Below are 21,565 nucleotides of genomic sequence, written 5' to 3' on the forward strand. Positions count from 1 at the left end.
ATGGAGTCAAGGATTTGGGGATGGGAAGATTATTCTGGGTTATCCAGCTGGGCCCTAAGTATAAGCCCAAGGGTCCTTATAGAAGGGAAGTGAGAGGGTCACAGAGAGGAAGACGGTGATGGTGGTAGGAGCAGAGGTCAGGACGATATGGGCAGGACCCAGGGAATGCCACAGCCTCCAGGAGCTGGAAAAGGCAGGAACGGAGCCTTCTCTGGGGCGCCCAGAAGAGTCAGCCCGTCCAACACCCTGACTTTAGCCCAGTGAGACTGATTTCCTGCTTCTGGCCTCCACAATTACAGGAGAATAAATTATTATTTTCATGAAGCCACTGTGTTTGTGGTAAGTTGTTCCAGGAGCAATAGGAAAAATATACTGTTGTGACAGGCATTCGTCCCTAAGTGCTTTACCTGCAGTAACTAATTTACTCCTTGTTACAGCCCTAAGAAGATGCTTTCATTACTGTCTCCACCTTACAGACGAGGAATCTGGGTACAGAGATGGTCAGTGACGTACCAAGTTTTACCCCTAGCAAGTGATGAATTGAAATTTGAACTTGGGAATTTTGGCTCCAGAGTCCAGAGTCTGGGCCACCACCTGGACTCTGTGTATAAGGAGGACAGTGTGTGTGAGTGTGTGTGTGTGCGTACACAGTTGCTCACACAGGGATAGTCAGTGAGTATCTATAGATGCTGGACTGGGACTTCCCTGGTGGGCCGGTAGCTAAGATTCTGAGCTCCCAACGCAGCGGGTCTGGGTTTGGTCCCTGGTCAGTGAATGAAATCCCACATGCCACAACTAGGAGTTCACACGCCACGGTTAAACATCAAAGCTCTGCATGCCATAACTAAGACCCAGCACAGCCAAATTAAAAAATGTATATATTACAGATGCCAGACTTACTGCCCTATTCTAGGGTCCCAACCCCACTCTCTCTGAAATCCTGACTCCTGCCTCAGCTCGTCATCTCCATGGTTACCAAATTAGTCCAGTCCCTGGCCTGGAGTCCCTCTTGTTCTCTGCCCCGAGTCCATCCTCCTCCCAGCAGCCGGAGGGATCTCCTTAAAGCACAGGCCTGATCACTCTCTGCTTGGGGCCAGGGACCCGTGGATCTGGGTCTGCCCCAGGACCCTCTTTCTGGCTACTCTTCCCCTGACTTGCCCTGCTCTGTCCTCACTGGCCTTTCTCCTGTCCATCTAACTTTTAATTACCTCAGTCAGCCTTTAAAATAGGCACCTACCAGATACATAGCTGGATATAAAGTTTTTTTATCCCAGATTCCGGTCATCTGGATGGATGGCATTCTGAAAAGGGACCTTTTCGTGTCCTTAGAGATGGAGTTGACTAGGCCCTGATATTTGTAAACTTTGTCCAGTCCATTCTATAGCTAGCCAGGCAGAGGACTTCTGAGTGGCGGTCCTCACAGGAGGCACTTCGGTTCATCCGGGGTTGGGTCATGACTGCAGGAATCTGTCTTGAATCCAGCCCGATTTGTTCAAGCCTGAGCACGCTGGGCAAATGGTCAGGGTGGGGGAAGGGAGGCAAACATGTGCAAGAGGGCCGAAGGAAACCGTTTCTTAATGTTTAGAGATTACCATCTTGGTGTTGTCTCAGCCGTATCCGGCTGCTCCACAGAGACTTTGCTGGGGCAGACGTTGGGTTCTGGACTAACACCTTGGTTGCAAGGGAGAGAAAATTCAGATAAGGCTCATTTGGCCCGAGTGAGGGCAGCAGTTACCATTTCCCAGGAAAGCACACTCTGTCAGGACAAACTCCAAGATGTTTAAGCACTCAGTTCCGTTTGAGTTCCCAGTTATTTATAGCCTGACAATGGTGCTGGAGTTTCCCTCCTTTGGTTTTTGAATCATTAATATTTAAAGATTCCACTTTATAAAACACTGGAGGGTTTGGATAGTCTCCTTTTGAGAATACATGTGTATTTCTGGCTTTCAGAAGACAGAGCCTGCCCCCGCCACTTTTCTTTTTTTTTAAACTGAAGTATAGCTGATTTACAGTGTTAATTTCTGTTGTACAACAAAGTGATTCAGTTATACATATATATTCTTTTAAAATATCCTTTTCTCTGTGGTTTGTCGCAGGATAGTAAATACAGCTCCTTGTGCCGCTCAGCAGGACCTCGTTGTTTGCCCATCCTGTGGGAGTTTGCATTAACCTCAGGCCCCAGTCCATCCCTCTCCCGCCCTCCCTCCTCCTTCGCAACCACAGGTCTGTTCTGAATGGACCGGGCCCTTCTGAGAGTCAATTGAGAGTCATATGCCATTAATATATATACGTTGGATTGGAACTTGCCCGGCAGTCTGATGCTGTGCTTTCAACGCAGGTTTGATCTCAGGTTGAGGAATTAAGGTTTCACATGCTGTATAGCATGGTCAAAAAGTTAAAAAAAAAAAAAAAAATATATATATATATATAGACTGAAGTGGTGCTGCAGGCTACCTTTGTTGGATACTTTGAAAACAGAGCTCATAGCCACTGGATCTTGGAAGGGCCAGGCAGCTAAAATCAGTTGATTTCATGCATCAGTGATTTTTTATTTTATTTTATTTTTTAAAGAAGGGCAAGACTTGTTAAGAAGCATACTATGTTTTTAAAGTCTCCATTGACTTTGTTACAATATTGCTTCTCTTTTCTATGTTTTGGTTTTTTTGGCCATGGGCCATGTGGGATCTTAGCTTCCTGACCAGGGATGGAACCCCCACCCCCTGCCTTGGAAGCAGAAGAATTAAACACTGGGCCACCAGGACGGTCCCTCACATATAAGAACTTTTTAGACCAGGAAGGACTGATATAGCGGTCAGGCTTTTATCTTACCAAGTAGGTGTATTTTTACCCAGTGTAATTGGAATTGTTAACGGTCTGTTTACTGGAAAAGTTGGTTCTATCAAGGAATCACACAAAAGATATATTCTTTCTCTAAATGCTTTCTTTGGCTCAAAATATCTAAATGTGTCATCACTGGATATTAACAGTGTCAAGATGCAGATCTAAGCCTTTTCTTTGCTGATGAATCTGCTGCAAAAGAAAAAGGGATTAATCGCCTTTTCTGCACAAACTACACACATTGCCTGGTCCTGGAGTTTCTAGTTCCAGTTTCCCTGACATAGAGCAAGACATTGCAGATACTGATGAAGCAATCTGATTGCAAAATCCTTTTTCATTTGTATGCTTTCATTATGAATATTTTACAGTCTTCTCCCTCATTTCTAATTTGCTGTTAAAAAATGATATGCTTTAATTGAGTCTTTCTAAAACACTCGATTTATTTATTTATATATAAAGTTAAAAAATTTCTTTGGTCGCACCACACAGCCTGCAGGGTTATTGAACCAACCAGGCCACCTGCAGTGGAAGCTTGGAGTCTTAATCACAGGATTGTCAGGGATGTCGCCTCAATTTTGTAGAAATAACTTTTTTTGTTTACACTCCCTGCCATTGGTCAATGCTGTTTCTGTTTATACCCTTAATTGGTTTGTTCATGGATGAATTCATCAAATTGCATAATTATAATTCACAGGTATGACCGGCCTAAACAGGTTTGGGCTGGATGCAGTTGACTCTTGTTAAACATGTATCTCAATGGGTGATGCGTGAAGAGCAGAAGCAAGGGAAACTTCAAGAGAATCTACCCGTTGCCACAGGCACAAAGACAGTATTTCCACCAAGAGATTGAAAGGTGTTAGTTGCTGTAATAAGTTGATTAAGAAAGGGATTGGTTTGGAACTTCCCTAGTGGTCCAGTGGTTAAGACTTGGCACTTGCACTATAGGATTCAGTCCCTGGGAGGGGAACTAATATTCACATGCCTTAGGGCATGGCCACAAAAAAAAAAAAAAAAAGAATTAGTTAAGACAGTTTCTACTAAACCATCTGTTATGACCATAGTTTCATAAAAGAAAGGACATGTGAGTGCCCCAAATCAGAACAGTAGGCAGTGCTTCCCATGAGGACAATTGGTGACTTTGGGCCAACATGGATTTCTGTATATAAATCTCCTACGAATTGACTAATGCTTTGTCAAGGGCTGGTGCTCACATGGTCTGCACAGGCGTGCTAAGTTGCTTCAGTCGTGTCTGACTCTTTGCGTCCCCGTGGACTGTAGTCCACAATGCTCCTCTGTCCATGGGGTTCTCCAGGCAAGAACACTACAGTGGGTTGCCATGCCCTTCTTCAGGGGATCTTCCTGACCCAGGGATCAAACCCGCGTCTCTTATGTCTCCAGCACTGGCAGGCGGGCTCTTTACCACTAGTGCTACCTGGGAAGCTCAGCATCCCCCTAAAACCTCCTAGTAACTTATTCATTTGAACGCTAAGGTTGTCACTCATGAGGGCCCTGTGACCTTACATCAGCAGGGAAAAGAGCCGCTTCAGTCCCTCAGATTCCCCTGCTCAGCATAAGCCCTTCCCTGAATAATCCACTGCGATAACAAACTCACACGGCCCCTTCCTGAATGGGTGTAGTTCCAGCACCAACGAAAGGTGACCGGACCCTGGTTTTACTGAAGAACCTCTAAGAATGGTTTCGGAGTTAGGGAGGGGGGTAAGACTGTTCCTGGGGTTTCTCCGATGGCTCAGACTGTAAGGAATCCACCTGCAATGTAGGAGATCTGGGTTTGATCCCTGGGTCAGGAAGATCCCCTGGAGAAGGCAATGGCTAACCACTCCAGTATTCTTGCCTGGAGAATCCCATGGACAGAGGAGCCTGGTGGGCCACAGTCCACAGGGTCACAAAGAGTCGGATACGACTGAAATGACTAACACTTTCACTTTCAAGACTGTTCCTAAGGATCAGAAATAGAGAAGAGACATTCTGAACTTCTGTGTGATAGAAAAGCCACTCTTAGCAGAAAGGAGGGATGTCTTATCTTGTGTTCCAAAATAAAAACTCCACCCTGGGGACTTTCTGAAACCTCCCACGTCCTCCCCATCACCCTTTCCTTCTTCAGTCACAAACCCAGGTACCCCTAGTCCCGCTGTTTGTTACCTTATTATTCTCATTATCTCTGGCCATGACACAGAGCATGTGGGATCTTATGTCCCCGGCCAGAGATCACACCTATGCCCCCTGCGATGGGAGCTTGGAATCTTAACCACTGGACTGCCAGGGAAATCCTTACCTCCATCAGTTGTTTCATTTTAAGTTTTATTGGGCAGAGGATGAGAAGGTTGGATGGCATCCCTGACTCAGTGGACATGAATTTGCGCAAACTCTGCGAGATAGTGGAGGACAGAGAAGTCTGGTGTGCTTCAGTCCATGGCGTTGCAAAGTTGGACACAGCTTAGTGACTGGACAACAAGTTTTAATGACATACTTGGTGCAGACTATATGTCTACATAAGACGTGTATTTGTTTTAAAGGATAGGGAAGCAAACACTCCCTATTCACCATCCTAGGGAAGAAATGGAGTGTTACCACTGAAACCACTCAGCTCATTGTCTTTTGCTTCTTCCAAGGAAGACTGTGCTTGCCTATGGTGGCTGTACGCTTCTATCACAGCCCCTGACCCACTCTCCTTGTCTTCATGTTAATTACCAAAGCCATCAGAGGAGCTGGTCTTCATTATGCAGCATTCTGTACTAAATTAACAAATCTACGCACAACCCTTCCTACCTTAATACAACTTTTCTCCCTCAATAAAGCCACAAGCCAACGCCTGACCATGCCTTTATGCTCTTTAAGGATCTGGTGAGGCTGGGAGGGCAGCCTCATCAAGTTTCCTTCCAGCAACCCCATGCAGAATACTGCCCTCTGTAAGAGACGGTGAGGGTTTCTGTGACAAGGAAGTAGCAGGTCACAACCCCAGGTCTCATCCACGGTGCCCAGTGCCAGCCCCCTGGTCACTGGAAGGAGTTGCAAAGTTCAGGCGATGTACTCATTTGAAAAGTTCACGTTGCCTTTGCAAGATTGGTAATAAGCCACGAAAGCAGAAGGACTGAACGCTGGAGGCCCTTGTCCTCCCACTGAAACACCCTGATGCCTGTCGCGTGGCAAATGAAAGCAGGACCAGCAGAGAGATAACCCCTAAAAATAGCTGAGACTTGAGAAGAGAAGTGAAAGTGGAGGCGAATGAAGGAGATTCTTCCCTGGAGCCATCTTGGTGTCAGCAAACCTTGGTGTGCTTTCCTGTGGCTGTTATCCTGTAGCTGGCTATTTAAATTGAAAAAAAAAAAATTGTTGAAATACAGTTGGCTTACAGAGTTATGTTAGTTTCAGGTGTGATTTAGTTATATATATATATATTCTTTTTCAGATTCTTTATCATTATAGATTATTCTGACTCTTTGTGACTCCATGGACTGTAGCTACCAGGCTCCTCTGTCCATGGGATTCTCCAGGCAAGAACAGTGGGGTGGGTTGCCATTTCCTTCTCCAGGGGATCTTCCTGACCCAGGGATCGAACCCAGGTCTCCTGCATTGCAGGCGGATTCTTTACAGTCTGAGCCACCAGGGAGGCCTATGGATTATAAATATTGAATATAGTTCCCTGTGCTGCACAGTAGGACTTGTTTATCTTTCGCAGTTGTGTTTTTATGGAGGCAAATCCCCCAGGGGATAATGTTGCTCCTGGGACTCATTGCACCAGACCTACTTTTCAATGGTGTCTGGGTAGCCCCAAGGTTGGGGTTCTGTCTTTTTCTTTCTTTTTGTGGCTGTACCACGTGGCATGTGGGATCTTAACTCCCCAACCAGAGGTCACACCGGTGCCCCCTGTGGTGGAAGCACAGTCTTACTTCACCACTGGGCCACCACGGAAGCCCCAGGGTTCTGTCTGTTTCTTACTTATTTGCTGGGTGGCCTTGTACGATCACAGAATGTCTCTCGGGGTCTGTTCATCCCTCTGCCAGATGGTTTTTAACCAAAGGGCCACAGGCCCTCTAGCCTGTGATCTCAGAGCGACCGAAGTGACCTTCTGGTTCCCAGTGTGTGATAGCTTGGGCCTCGCTGACGTCTGTCCAGCCAACCCCAGCTGTCTCTGAGAGGTCCCCCAGGAGCTGCTGCCCAGGCCCCAGGGAAGGCTCCTTCAAGGCTTTTTATTTCTTTAAAAAGCTGGCCCTGGGGAGGAATACAGCTCACTTCCTGGCCACTTGGCCCAGAGCATAAGATCACTTTTCTCTGGCTCCTCACAGCTCCTCTGAAGCCAGGCATGGGGTGAGGCCAAAAGAAAGGAGGGCACATCCAGAGAACAGCTCAGGACCATTGCAGAGACCTAGGCTCGGACCCTGCAGGCGGTCCTATTTGACAGCAGCGATGGTTATGGATTTTGTGGGTCTCAGCACAAAATAATAATATGGGGCTCCTCGTAAAAAAATTAAGTCTCGAGATGGGGAGAGTATTAGTATTAAACCAATACTAAACCAGCAGAGTATTAAGCCCATCATAGGGCCCTTCCAGGTGTGGGGCTGGTGTGATGGCCCAGGTGGCATGCCCATGAAGCTGGCCTCATTTGGCTCATTTTCACCTGCTTTTTAGAATCCATGGGCTGCTCACAGCATGCCCCACCGCACCTCCTCCCCCCTGAAAAATCCAGGCTTCTTCACACCATCTGACTCTGACCCCAAAATGAGAAGGAAGAGCTTCCCTCCATTCCAGCCTGAGCGTCACCGCCTGCATCCTCATCCCCTGCCTCCCCCTGCCCCCCGCACCCCCCATCAGCCTCCTTCCTGGGAGATTGGAAGTTGGGTCATCCTCCTCCATTGGAAAACCTACTCCCACCCCCAGGGTGAGGTCTGGCTCTACAGCCCCAATAAACCAGTCCCTTTAGAGGGTGACGTCAGTTCATTTCCTGAGTCTGGTCGTTAAGAAACTGAGTTGGACGATTTAGTCTTCAGCAACAGCAAGAATGAGACACAACTAGGCCAGTTAGGTGGGAGAGTGACAAGTTCAGCTCATTTCTTTTCCAGTCCCTTCTCGCTAAAACACTGAAAAGGTCCTGTGGTCCAACTGGGATTACCATAGGGGCATCTGTCATTGCATGGAGAGCCCACAGCTAACGTCACCCCCATTCTCCTGGGAAGATGCTCTCTTCCACCCTCCATCCCTAGGGCATGGGTGGGACTAACTCCACCTTCACGGGTGACATCGACCCATCTCAGCCCAATGAGCATCAGCTCTAGGACTTTTTATGTATTTATTTTTGCCTGCACTGTCTTCATTGTTTTTGCATGGGCTTTCTCTAGTTGCAGCCAGCAGGGGCTGCACGTCATTGCGGTGCCCGGGGCTTCTCATTGCAGTGGCTTCTCTTGTTGCTGAGCACAGGCTCCAGGCTCCTGCGCTGGCTCAGGAGTTGCTTGCGGGCTTCCGGAGTTGTGGCTCGTGGACTCTGGAGTGAGTGCTTCGTAGTTTGGCTCCAGGCTTAGCTGCTCTGCAGCATCTGAACTCCTGGACCAGGGGTTGGACCCACGTGCCCCACACTGGCAGGTGGATTCCTAACCACTGAGCCACCAGGGAACTCCAGGGCCTTGGCAATTTTGAGTTTGGATTTTTTTTTTTTAACTTGGATCTTTAGAGATGATGATGGAGGGGTACCAGCTTTGCTTCTCTGAATCTGACTCTGCCATGCTTGGGCCATGCATCTTTGCTCTGGGCATGTCTCAGAAGAAACCCTTCCTTTCTTGAATATTGGACTTGAAGAGATTCCTGTCTTGGGTGCCTGGAGCCATTCTGAGCTTCACAGGTGGGCTCATTCCTGGAGGTGTGGATATTACAGCCTTTCAGATGAGTCACTGAATTAGGACCCCAAACTTGGCACCCTGAGATTGCCACAAGCATTTGACCTGGTCCTCTGATTTTCCCATCATGTGAGACGAGAGGTCCCCAACTTCAGGACATCTTCATGGGCACCAATATCCGTGTGTCCATGTTGGGCTAAAGTCAGATATGGCCTGAGTCTTCTGAGCCAGCCCGCTGAGCCGCCCAGCCTGCCTGACTCAGCTCCTTGGGGTAGGCAACGGGTCTTGTTCCTGGGCTCTCAGACACGAATGGTGCCCAGCAAATGTTTGCTGAATCGATTCTCAAGATTCTCAATCAAGCATATCCACTTTCAAGGGGGGCATGTGGAATGGGACAGTGGTGGGGTATAAGGAAAGGACCCCAATCCCCTTTTGTCTCTTTCTGGGTCTCGCCCTTAAAACCCAGATCCCTAAGGCCCTGATGTGACCCCTGAGCAGAGCGGAGGCAGAGCTGTGGGTCCACAACTGTGAGTGCCACTGGGATGATGAGACTCTTGAAGAGGAAGCATCCCGCACCCCCGCCCTGGCCACCTTCCTCTCTCCCCACAGCCAGCTCAAGTCCAGGGCATGCTCCAGCTCAGAGGCACGTGGTCCCTAAAGGGGTGCAGGAAACTGGGTATCTGGGGAGAATAGAGTGCCTGCCTGAGCTGGGTCACAGTTAAACACAGCCGAGGGAGGGAGAGATCAGCGAGGAGAGGGCCCGAGGGTAGAAAGGGCCGAGGGAGCCGTAGACTGAGGCCGTCCTTTCAGCCAGCAAACCGCATCATCCTGACATCGTTCAGCGTCTGAGTTCTCCAGGTCTCCCTCTCTTTTATCTTCCCTGAATTTCATGCTTAGCAAACCATCCCCTGATTGTAACATGGCTTGACATCCAGGACAATACACCAGTTTTGTGAGTTTGATTAACACAAGCCTGCCTGGAAAGATGGGTCCGTTGGGTTTTTTTGTGTATTTGTGTGTGTGCATGTTTTGGCATTTATTTTTAATGCCTTTTTTTGTTTTTTTTTTTTTAAGATGAATCCACTCTTGACTGAGTGAGCAAAACTGGGTCTCTGATCCTACAGAGCTGGGGCCACACATGGGACCCTGTCAACACCTGAAAGAGATGACAGTCTGTGATCCCCTTGGTGAAGTCCTTTGCCCTCTGCTGAATCCATCCATTTGCATTTCCAGCTTGTTGGGGTTTGAATCTAGGCTCTGCTACTAATTAGCTGTGTGACCTTAGGCAAGTTCCTTAATGTCTCTGTGCTTCAGTTTACTCATCTGTAAAATGAGACTAAAATAGGTTTGTTTAGGGTTGAAGGCTGTTAAGAGCTTAGCACAGTGCCTGGTTCATCTGTGCTTTATAGGATCTGCTGTTACTATTTGAATTTCCATAATGCCTACCTGCTGTGACCTTGAACAAGTAACTTCTTTTTTAAATCTGGCTTTTGTTTCCTTATTTATCATATGGAACTAATAATACAATCTATTGGAAAAAGCATGGGGCAAAAGTAAAGTGTCATAGAATGTATTATAAGTTTTATTTTTAAACTATAATGCTCCACAAATGAACCAGGGGTTTATTTTTATCATTTATAATGAACAATTATTAGTCTCTCGGGGTCCCTCTGGACTGTATGCTGTCAGCTACAGACTGGCTCTTGCCATGCGTGCTTGCCGCCTACCTCTACAAAGATTAAATCAAGAGCTGCTGCAGCTGCTGACCTTTAACACCCCCTGAAGGAGTTGAGGGTGGAGAGCAGGAATGAGGCACTCTGTGCTCTGCAAAAACTGGCCGGACAGGTCTTCAGATATTATCAGGAGCTGATTTTATGAGCCCAATTCTTATACGTCCTCATATCTAGAAAAGCACTGAAATCCTTCATCATGATGACCGCTCCTCGTGACTAGCGAAGGCCTCACGAGACTAGTAGAAACCTTTTGGAAAAATATGTGCTTGATCGCATGTGTTTCCCCTCTGCCAACAAAGCTCCATATTGTCAAAGCTACTGTTTTTCCTGTAGTCATGTGTGGATGTGAGAGCTGGACCATAAAGAAGGCTGAGCACCGAAGAATTGATGCTTTCGAACTGTGGTGGCAGAGAAGACAGCAAGGAGATCAAACCAGTCAATCCTAAAGGAAATCAATCCTGAATATTCATTGGAAGGACTGATGCTGAAGCCGAAGCTGCTTTGGTCACCTGATTCGAAGAGAAGAGCCAACTCATTGGAAAAGACCCTGATGCTGGGAAAGACTGAGGGCAAGCAGAGAAGGGGGCGATAGAGGATGAGATGGTTGGCTGGCATCACCGACTTAATGGGCACGAGTTTGAAGATAGTGAAGGACTGGGAAGCCTGGAGTGCTGCAGTCCATGAGATCGCAAAGAGTCAGACATGACTGAGCGACTAAATAGTCGCTTTGCCAAAAATCACATATACACTGACCTTTCCTCCCTTGCCTCTTTGGAGCAGTTTCTCAGAGCTATCTGCGGTGCTGTCTCCTGGGCTGGAGTCCTCATTTTGTCCCCAATAAACTTAACTCATAACAGCCACGTTGTGTTTTTTTTTTAAGTTGACCGTACAGATGATTTTAATACTTAGTTCCTAGCCTAGTGAAACCTGAGAAGGGGAGCAGAGAAGAGGGAAGAACGTGGGTAAAGAGGAGCTTTGGCACTGCTCCCCACAGAGGAAGGGGGTACCTCAGGGGCTGGAGGAGGCTCTGAGTCTGTACCAGCAGCTTCACTCCCTCCCAGAGGTTAAGAGGCTTCTCTGTGTGAAGCTGGGAGAGGCTGGAATAAGCTGGTGCCAGTTCCTGACTGTCCCCTGAGGGTATTGCTCTGATACATGGCAGAGCTGCTTTTTAAATAGCAGAGTTGCTGTTAGTGATGCGGTTGCAAATTCAAATGGCAGAGGGAGGAGGAGGGGAAAGGTTTGCTTTGCCTTTGAGAGGCAATAAAAGATAAGAAACAAGAAATAAGAACACCTCATCACTGGGCCTGCCTGTGCCTTGTGAGTGTGTGTGTGTGTGTGTGTGTGCGTGGGGGGGTGGTGTTTCTGCTGTTGGTAGCTGGGGGTAGGTAGACGGCTAGAAAGCAAAAGGAAAGACGAACGTAAGCAGAACTTGGTTCAAGATGCATAAAAGCGTATCTATGGGGCTTACAGAAGCACCACTATTAAAAAGATACCTTTATGTTAATGGGTAAAAATTGTCTGCTAAAAGCAGAAATGCAAATGAGAAGGGAGGGAGTAGACTTTGGCATCAAGGTCAGGGAAATAAGGATCATTTGCTTGGGGAATTGTGAGCTCTGCTTGTTTCAACAGTTACATTATTTTCACGGCATCACTTAGGGGCTTCCCAGGCGGCTCAGTGGGTAAAGAATCCGCCTGCAATGCAGGAGATGCAGGGGACACGGGTTCGACTCCAGGGTCAGGAAGATCCCCTGGAGGAGGTCATGGCAACCCACTGCAGTATTCTTGCCTGGAGAATCCCATGGACAGAGGAGTCTGGCGGGTTACAGTCCATCCGGTTGCAAAGAGTCAGATACAACTGAAGGGACTGAGCAAGCAGCACCTGGGACCTCGCTAACGTCACGAGTGGCACAAGTTCTGGAAGGCCTTGACGGGTGCCGTCAGGGGTTAAGGTGTCCAGACCTGTTGTCTGTTGCTTGCTGCTGTCTTGGAGCTCTCTTAGCTGTCCCCTAGAAAGCTTCCTCTCCTGGCAGATGGGAGGGTGGTCCAGGGCTGTTCCAGTTGGGGAGGTGCATTTCCTGAGCTCTCTGCTAGGTAGCAAAGAAGCTGTGATCTCCATCATTGCTTGTAATCTCCAGGGATTGTTCCTCTTGTCTGGGAGGAGGTTGGAAACAAGAAACATGCTGGGAGACGCTTAGAGCCACTTCACGTGTCTAGCTCCACAATTCCCTACCCTGCTGCTCACCTCTGGCTGTTTACTTCCAGCAAAGCTGGATTTCCTGCCCTGAAGATGAAGGGAGATGGCCCAGTCCTTTCCCAGAACAGCTCACGAGAGGATCACTAGCACAGCAACACTAGTGAGTTTCAGATGTTTCCTCACAAACAGTCCCAGGAACTCTAAATTAGAGGGCAGAAGTGTTTGGAGTGGGAAGCCTGAGACTTTGGAAAATGACTTGGAGAGGTTGGGCAGAGTCATGATCATTTCCTGCTAAGCTTATCCAACAGAACCAGCCAGCATCCCTCCCCAAGCCAGCTGGCTGAGCTGGGATCTGGGCGAGACTGACAGATTAGCCCAAGGAGTCCCAGATGGTCAGAGATTGTTACTGATGTAACATACACATCATTTGTTTATTGGAAGGTCTCCAGAGTGAGCAAGAGAGGAAAACAAGCAAATGGAAATATCCTACAAGGAGTGGAAAGCTAATCTTTCTAGGCTTTCTTGTTTGTTTCCGAGCTGAGACTGGAAATCAGGCAAGAGTTGGACCTAGTCTTCTCGCGCGTTCATTTTTTAATATATTTTTTCTTTTGCTCTTTCCTTTTCCATCTCTTCCTCCCTTCTCTTTCTCCTCCTTCTCCTTTTCCCTCTCTTTTCTTAAAACCACTTTATTGAGATGATGAACTTTGAAAGTGAAATCTCTTCACCTCCAAGGCATGGATTTTTCTGTGAAATCAGATTCTTTGACCACCAATTTGTGTTTCATTAACTTTGTTTGATGGGAAAAAAATGTCCCCGAGGGATAAGGAATGGTTAGAAGGAGACAGATTAGCTGGTATGGTCTTTTGCTGATTGATTTGTCTTCCTCTGATAAAATTTTCTGATAGGGAAGAAAAATACCACTGAACCCAGATTGTTGTCTAGGGTGAATGTGTGGTGGCCTTGTGGGAGGGAGGCTGGCTGGTGTATAGAGCTCTGCCTTTCTTAGATATTAATTCTCAAGCAGAGGCCATGAGCGAGAAGCCTCAAATTGAGATTAGAAGTGAACATTTCTTTCTGAGTTACCTCCCTGTTATCTTCCCAGACCTTTATTAGGGCACCTCTGAGACCCTCCTGAGTATTATAGCAGTTTGTGTGTATGTATCATGGGCCAGGGCTTGCTGGAGGTGGGAATTAGTTTCAGTGTATGTGTGCTTGTGTGTGTGTGTGCCTATGTGTATGCATCCTTTATAACACTCATCATAGTTTCTCACCCTTTGGAAATGATCCATAAATGTTTGCTGAATGACTAGATGAGGCACGTGGACTACTGAGGGAGATAAACGTACGAGAGGGATGTGAAAGATCAGCCCAAGAGAGGAGGGAGGGGAGGAGAGGTGACCTGCTTCCGTGTCCCACTCACGTAGAAGAGGTGTCGGGGGCAGAGTTGGAAGGAATGGGAATCCTGTAGGACAGGGACCTATTGATTTTATTTCCCTAGTAATTTCATTTTTCCCCAATGAGGACCAGCCCTGCATGAATGGATGGACAGTTCATGTCTTTATGCCTCCCTTCCCCCTCCCCGGTTGCTGGTTTTGCTGAGGTGCTATGGAGGAGACTGACTTTAGTATATTAAATATTTGCTCCTCTTGAAACAAAACTGGCTTGTGGGTGTTCATCGTAGCACTGGGGATGGTGAGTTAGGAAGCGAGCTCTTGAACTGAAGTCTCTTTGTCCTGATTCACCAGCATCTGGGGTAAAAGCTGCCCCCGCTCTTTCCCCAGAGTTCATAGTCAGGCCCTGGCACAGCAAGAACCCAGCATGGAAGGTTTCTGAGCCCTTAACTCACATTGCTGCCTTTGGTGGCTCCTGAGATTGCACTGATAGCAAGAGAGGGCTGAGAGTTCTCTGATGGAAAGAGGAGCAGGGTTGTTTACATGTTTTAAATTATTTAGCTGCATCAAATATTCAGATTTGTGAGAACAACACCAACTCTATTTAAAATCTCCAAGCATATGATGGATGAACTCTGCTTCCAGGCAGTTCCCAGCTCCCAGCTCAGACTCAAGGAATATTCTGAGAATTTCTCAGGCTCATTTGGTTCAGCCTTCACCTCTTGGGATGAGTTAAGTGCGGGGGCCATCCAAGGCTGATGATCCTTGGTGAATGTGTTTCAGATAAGTGAATTTTAATGAGAGGTCTCATTGTATCCATTAGGGAAATTAAAATGGAGGACTTCAGGCTTCACAAGCAGGGGAGCAGGCCTCTGACCCACCTGGACACTACCTAGATTCCTGGCCTGCCTGCGGGCACAGCAAGTCAGGTGACACTTTAGATAAGAAAGGGAGTGAGTCTTGGAATCTCTTAAGTCCCTGAGGATCTGGCCAGAACTCCCCCCCTTCTCCCCACATCTAAGAAGTCTTATGACTCACCAGGTGAAATAAACAGCATTGTAAAAGTTAAAGTTAAACCAGAGATGCATTTTTGCACACAAACTGATGATGATATCAGTTTGGGATCTGGGATTACAAACAAGAGGCCCCCCAAACTGCAATTTGATGTCTTACCCATGGGCTGGACGCACCATCTGGGTGCTGTGCTGTGCTAAGTCGCTTCAGTCGTGCCCAGCTCTTTGCGACCCTACGGACTGCAGCCCTCCAGGCTCCTCTGTCCACGGGGTTCTCCAGGCAAGAATGCTGGAGCGAGTTGCCATGCCCTCCTCCAGGGGATCTTCCCACCCCAGGGATGGAACCTGCATCTCTCACGTCTCCCTCATTGGCAGGCAGCTTCTTCCACTAGCACCACCTGGGAAGACCCTTTCCCAGTTGGGATTCCAGGTTGCTGTCAGTGAGGGACTTCCCAGGGCTTTCAAGTCTGGTTGAAGGTGGTGGGCCTGATTTGGTGATGTATAGACTGTTACCTTTGTCTGTTGTTTCTATTTCTTTTCTTTTAATGACAGCATATTGCAATTAAGTCAAATAAGCCTCTATTAAATATTGGAATTGTTTATGTGTGCGTAACAAGCAGTTTCTTTTGTTAACAAATCCTTCAAACGAAAGTAAAACTTTTGGTGAAACAGCGTCCCATACCTCACCTCCCAGAGAAAAGAGATGTTCGCCTTAGGAAATCAGGGTTGCGATATTCACACACAAGTCAGGAGTTTTGTGTAGGTGGCTGTGTCAGCTCAGTCCCCTGGGATCGTGTCTGTGAAATGTCTGTGTGTGTTTCTGTGTATGAAGCTGCTGCTTTTCTCATGAAGCTTCATCATGTTAGGTGAGACCCAGCGCGACACCTACTGAAGTTGTTCTGGACCTCAAGATGGGTGTCCTAATAACAACCATTTATTGAATTTTCTTATACACCTGATAAATAAATAAAGATATTACATTATGTAATCTAACATTTTCACTCAAAAAAAAGCAAACCCTCAGCAAGCCAGGTATTATTATCCCTGTTTTATAGATAAGAAAAATAAGGCTCACAGATGTCTTTCAGAATCAAATCAAGGTCTGGTCTGATTCCAAGTCTGGGGTTTCTTTCCACCATACAGCAAAATCTTTTCTCTGGCAGGTTTCTAGGACTATCCTACATAAAATTTAGTAGCTCTGTCAAAACATTAAATAATACTTCACCCTCTGAAAAGGTGACCTCTGGGGAGGAGGACGGGGGCAGTGTGTGGGAAAAACGTTGGGGGTCGTTTCTGGGAAGCTGGTAAGGTTCTTCTCCTTTTTTTTAAATTTGCTTTTTGGCTGCATCGCGTGACACGTGAAATCTTAGTTCCCTGCCCAGGGACTGAACGCGTGCCCCTGCGATGGAAGTGCAGATTCCTTTTTCTTAAAATTTATTTGCTTATTTTTGACGGTGCTGTCTTTGCTACTGGGCGGCTTCTCTCTTGCTGCCGCCAGTGGGGGCTGCTCTCTGGCTGCGGTGTTCAGGCTTCTCACTGGGTTGGCTTCTCCAGCTGCGGTGTTCACAGGCTCTGTGGTGCATGCGCTGAACTCTCTGTGGCATGTGGGCTCGGCAGTTGTGGCTGGAGGGCTCTACAGCACAGGCTTAGTTACTTCACAGCGTGTGGGATTTTCCTGGATCAGGGATGGAACCCTTGTCTCCTGCCCTGGGAGGCAGGTTCCCTACTCCTGAGCCACCAGGGAAACCAGGAAGTGCAGATTCTTAACCACTGGATCTCCAAGGAAGTCCCAGTAATGTTCTGTCTTCATTTTGGTAGCGGTTGCACAGAAGTGCTCACTTTGTGCTAACCCATAAGGGTAAAGACATATGGTTTGAGCTTTTCTTGTATGTGTTATTCTTCAATAAAATGTTTATTTAAAAAGAATCCTCCCTAGCAATTAATGTTGGAAGGGAGCCCTCCCTCCTATAGTCAATTTGTTATAATGAACCAACAGGAATTCCTTGGACTCTGTTACACAGTAAAGTTTAAAATGATACAAATATGTTGATACCCTGTCCCTTTACAAAAAGGTTTCTAAGTGGATCACAATAAGAAGTCGTGTACAATAATAAAATAATACTAGGAGGAGGTGACCAGTATTATAAGAAAAGGAAAATTGCTACCCACATATGTTACCCTGTTTGGTATCACAGAAGGTTTAAGGCCAGCTTCTACCCTCAAGGTGCTCACAACCAAGTTGAAGATATTGAGCATTTACTGGTGGTAAGTAGACACCTGTCTTCAAATGTATTGGAACTTGTAGGAATAGGCTCCCTTCCAATTTGGTAATCAATAAACCCAAAGGAAGTGAACGTTCTCATGGGCTATAGCCTAGATTTCCTGTGTGGGTAACTGAGGTGGGAAAGACCATACATGATCAATAATTTTGAAACTTGGACCACCAAGTCTTAAAGCTTTTTAAATGGATATTTATATCTTTATAGGATGGATTGGAGAGACCCATATATCTAGTCACTAGGATGCTTTTGTAATTGATTTGCAATTACGTTCCCTTTTGTTTGCATGCATTTTTGACTGAGGCTAGATTCACCACCTCTAAGAACACAGACCTTATTCTAGTTTATTTCAAACAGTGGTGGTTTTTAAACTTCCTAACTGGGGAAGTTAAGCATTTTTCTTCTTCTCTATACCTTAGAGCTTCAGGGGCCTAAAGGGAAAAGTCACTGGACTCATCAAATCTATAGACCCTCTTCTCTTCATAGTTGGCTTTCTACAATTTGTATCAGAAATAGCCAGTGTGGCACCTGGCAGTATCTGAAAGCTTAATGTGCATATTTATTTTCTAGAGATCATGTTAAAATACATATTTAGATTCAGCAAGTCTGGGGTGGAGCCAGAGATGTCACATTTCTAACAAGCTCTAAGGTAACGTCAATGCTGCAGGTCCGTGGACTTCACTTATAGAGAGAAAAGAATATTAGACTTAATATAATTCCTGGCTTTTAGCATGTTGCCATTCACTACCTTGTTTACTTGGGCAAGTCACTTTACCACTCCAGGTTTGAGTTTCCTCAAATATCAACTGGTAGGCATGCATGGATGCTAGTAGGTTTCAGTCGTGTTTAACTCTGTGTGACCCTAAGGACTGTAGCCCACCAGGCTCCTGTCCATGGGATTCTCCAGGCAAGAATACTGGAGTGGGTTGCCATGCCCTCCTCCAGGGATCTTCCTGACCCAGGGATCAAACCCACATCTCTTATGTTTCCTGCATTGGTAGGTGGGCTCTCTACCACTAACATAACGTGGGAAGGCCAACAACTGTATAGTAGAGAACAGAAGTGGATGAAATTACTTCAAAGCTTACATTCATGGAATTTTCAGAGTGATACCTTGATTAAAAAAAATCTCCATGTATAGGACTATGTGCCGCCTTTCAGGGACTAAAAGATAAACCAGTGTTAACAAAGCAGGAAATAAAAGGGCTGAACGAAGAAGGCAGAGAAAGAGATGAGGAGCAATGGTGACTTCTTATGGAAAAATATATATTCTGCTTATTCACAGTGATTTAAACTGATATTTATTTATTTGGCTGCGTTGGGTCTTAGTTGTGGATGCAGGAAACTTTAGTTACAGCTTGTGGGATCTAGTTCCCTGACCAGGGATTGAACCCAGGCCCCCTGCATTGGAAATGTAGAGTATTAGCCACTGGACCACCAGGGAAGTCCTGACTGATGGGTTTGAATTGAAAAGTGTTGCCTAGAGAGAGGCTGCTACTTTTCCCCAACAATCCACTTCAAGAGGATGTTATTGATAAGTTACATTACTGATAATTTAGTTATGTTACTGATAACTTAGTTATATAAAAATCTTGAATGAGAGAAGCAAGGGGTGAGTGTGAGCTATGAAATAAGCACTTTCAGGAAGCTATGAGTGAGTCCTGGCTGGAGGGCAGGTTTCTGGAGGTGCAAGGGAGTCTGGTTTGAAAACAACAGTTTATTTTTGCTGCAGACCACTTCGATGTTTAATTTCAGCCAAGTTGGCCAGGAATTCGGGTATTTGACCACAACCACCAGACTCAATGGGACTGGAGCTTGGGAGGCAAGGGTGGAAGAACAATGTACCCTTCCACAAGGGTTATGGAATGCAAAGGTTCTTGAGGGTCACAGGGTTGAGAGTCAGGAGAGAGGATGTGAGAAAGGGATCCAAGTGATTTAAATGAATGAATGAAGCCCCTGACGATCTGAACCTCTGGCGGCGGCCCCTCCCCCGTGTACACGCATCTGTTTTAAGTAACAAACAGCATCAGGCAGAAAGGATCCCCCAGGCTCACAGAAACGGTCTAGTTTCCCTTTAAGTTCCAAAGCCAAGAGAAGAGAGAGAACTGGTGACGGCGCCCTCTCCCAGGATTGAGATGGGAGCCGGGGGTGGGGGTGGTGGTGGGGGTGACCCGAGGAGATCCTTACCTTATGCAGGACGTGCTCATGGAAGTCAGGGCCGGCTCCCCCTTGGTAGGAGTCGAGTCTCTGCAGGTCCATTCCCGGCTTGGAGCCCGCTGTTCCCCGCTCTCCCAGCGCTCTGCGTCAGCTCCGTCCGGTCTCCTAGGGGTGCAGCAGGCTCGGGTCTAAGCCCGGCGGGCCTGCCGCATCCGTTTCAGCACTGGACAGCTCCCGCAGCCGCTGCGGCGCGGTACCTTAAGAGCAGGCGGCCTCTCCCTTCCGCGACCGCAGTGTTTCAGCACCAGGAACAGCGATACCGTCCCTGCGCGCCCAGGGCCAGAGTTCTGAGATCCCGTCCCCTGTCTCGTGACTCCAGGCTGTTGGGAGAGATGGAAGATTTCAGTCTAGCCGGCAGTCAGTGCGAATCGCATTCAGCTACCGGATCCCGGGATCTCAGCGTCCCGGCTGCGTTCTCAGGGCATTGTGGTCCCGGGAGCTCACCGTTCCTGATTTTTAGTGACCGAACATCCCCGTCACACCACGCAGCTCAGCTCTCCTCCTGCGGTTGCAGAGGCGAAGCCCAGCGGCGCTGGAGCCACTTCTCTTTGATCTCTAGACAGTTCCCTACAAGATGTATGCGGTCGACAGATGAGGGCCCAGAGGGGTCCCTGAAATTTCTGAAATAATTTGCACAATTCTGCTTACCTGCATTTCCCTACAGAGAGGGTCCAGAGCTTAAATTACACTCTCTAGAATGCGTATGTCCCCCTCCCCCAAACTTAAGAACACTTGGCTTGGGAAAGGCAGAAGGGCTATTTGGTTTGGGCTCCAGAATTCAAATCATAACTCTGAAAAATGATGGCTTCCCTGGGGGCTCAGCTGGTAAAGAACCCGTCTGCAATGGGGGAGACCTGGGTTCGATCCCTGGGTTGGGAAGATCCCCCGGAGAAGGGAAAGGCTCCCCACTCCAGTATTCATTCAGGCCTGGAGAATTCCATGGATTGTATAGTCCATGGGGTCGAAAAGAGTCGGACACGGCTGACCGACTTAAGAACAATTGGCTTGGGTGAGGCAGAAGGGTTGTTTGGTTAAGGGTACGGGCTCCAGAGTTCAAATCACAACTCTGAAAATGATAAGCTGTGTAACCTCGGCAAGTTACTTAACTTCCCCTAAGCCTCCATGAAGTGGAAATAATAATAGTACCTACGTCATGGTGTTGTTCTGAGGTTTTAATAAGTTTATTCACATAAGGAGCCTAGAATGGTGCCTGACACATATTAGGAACTCAAAAAATGTTAGCTATTGTGCCTTCTGGACAAGGGGATGAGAACTCTGTCTACTTCTCCTAAACACTGGGAAAGTCCTGCTGCTGGGACCAGCAATTTGCAGGCTTTTGTTACCACCTGAAAAAGTGAACATGAAGTTGACCCCTATGGGAACTGGGAGCTGAGAAGTGATGTCAGAGGTTATCCTCGTATGATGACTTTGGCATTCAGCAAGCAACTACCTCATTAGACACAAATTCTATCACCACCAGCTTCTAGAGACAATACAATATGGAAGGAAAGGGCCAGGCCTAAGATTAAAAGGGTACATTTTACTTCTAGGTTTCAATTTCTTTTTTGGGTAGGTGGCTTTAACCAAACCATGCAAGTCTTCTGGGATAGCATATGTTTTCTCATCTGTAAAATAGGTAGAACAGTTTGTGCCTATCTCATTGGGTTTTTGTGAGGAGTAAATGAGACAACTATGTAAAAAATATTTCTTTCTTTTTAAACTGTAAAACCAACCAAAGAAACAGAAATTTGATTTCCAACCTATTTTTCTGGGCTTCATGCCTTCTGGACCTTTTTGTAACATTTTAAATCAACATGATAATTTTTGAAAACACCTTGTTCTCACAGAAATTACATTTTTGATTGGTATGTTTTTAATATTTGGAGCTGCTCAAGTGTCATTGGCAAGAAACTTTGTTACCTGAAAACTGGATTTACCTCTTGGGAGAGTGTCTAACCAAAGACACAACCAAGCCAAAGGGTGGGAGAAGGAAGGATTAATTACTTGCAGTAAATAAGGAGAACACCAGGGGGTCTTTCCCAAAGCAGTTTCTC

At 46.9% G+C, this 21,565-nt stretch overlaps 1 protein-coding gene across 1 annotated transcript in view; it reads right to left on the bottom strand.

Annotated features, from left to right (window-relative positions):
- RAB37 (RAB37, member RAS oncogene family) overlaps positions 1-19,553 on the bottom strand; it is a 65,269-nt gene extending 45,716 nt beyond the window's left edge. Inside the window, exon 1 of the mRNA XM_068978013.1 lies at positions 19,482-19,553. Coding sequence (XP_068834114.1) covers positions 19,482-19,553 — 72 coding nt within the window. The remainder of the gene's footprint in view (positions 1-19,481) is intronic.
- Between the last annotated feature and the right edge of the window lie 2,012 nt (positions 19,554-21,565).

The sequence above is a fragment of the Capricornis sumatraensis genome, chromosome 8 (genome assembly GCF_032405125.1).
Source record: "Capricornis sumatraensis isolate serow.1 chromosome 8, serow.2, whole genome shotgun sequence".
In the NCBI taxonomy this organism is placed as follows: domain Eukaryota; kingdom Metazoa; phylum Chordata; class Mammalia; order Artiodactyla; family Bovidae; genus Capricornis; species Capricornis sumatraensis.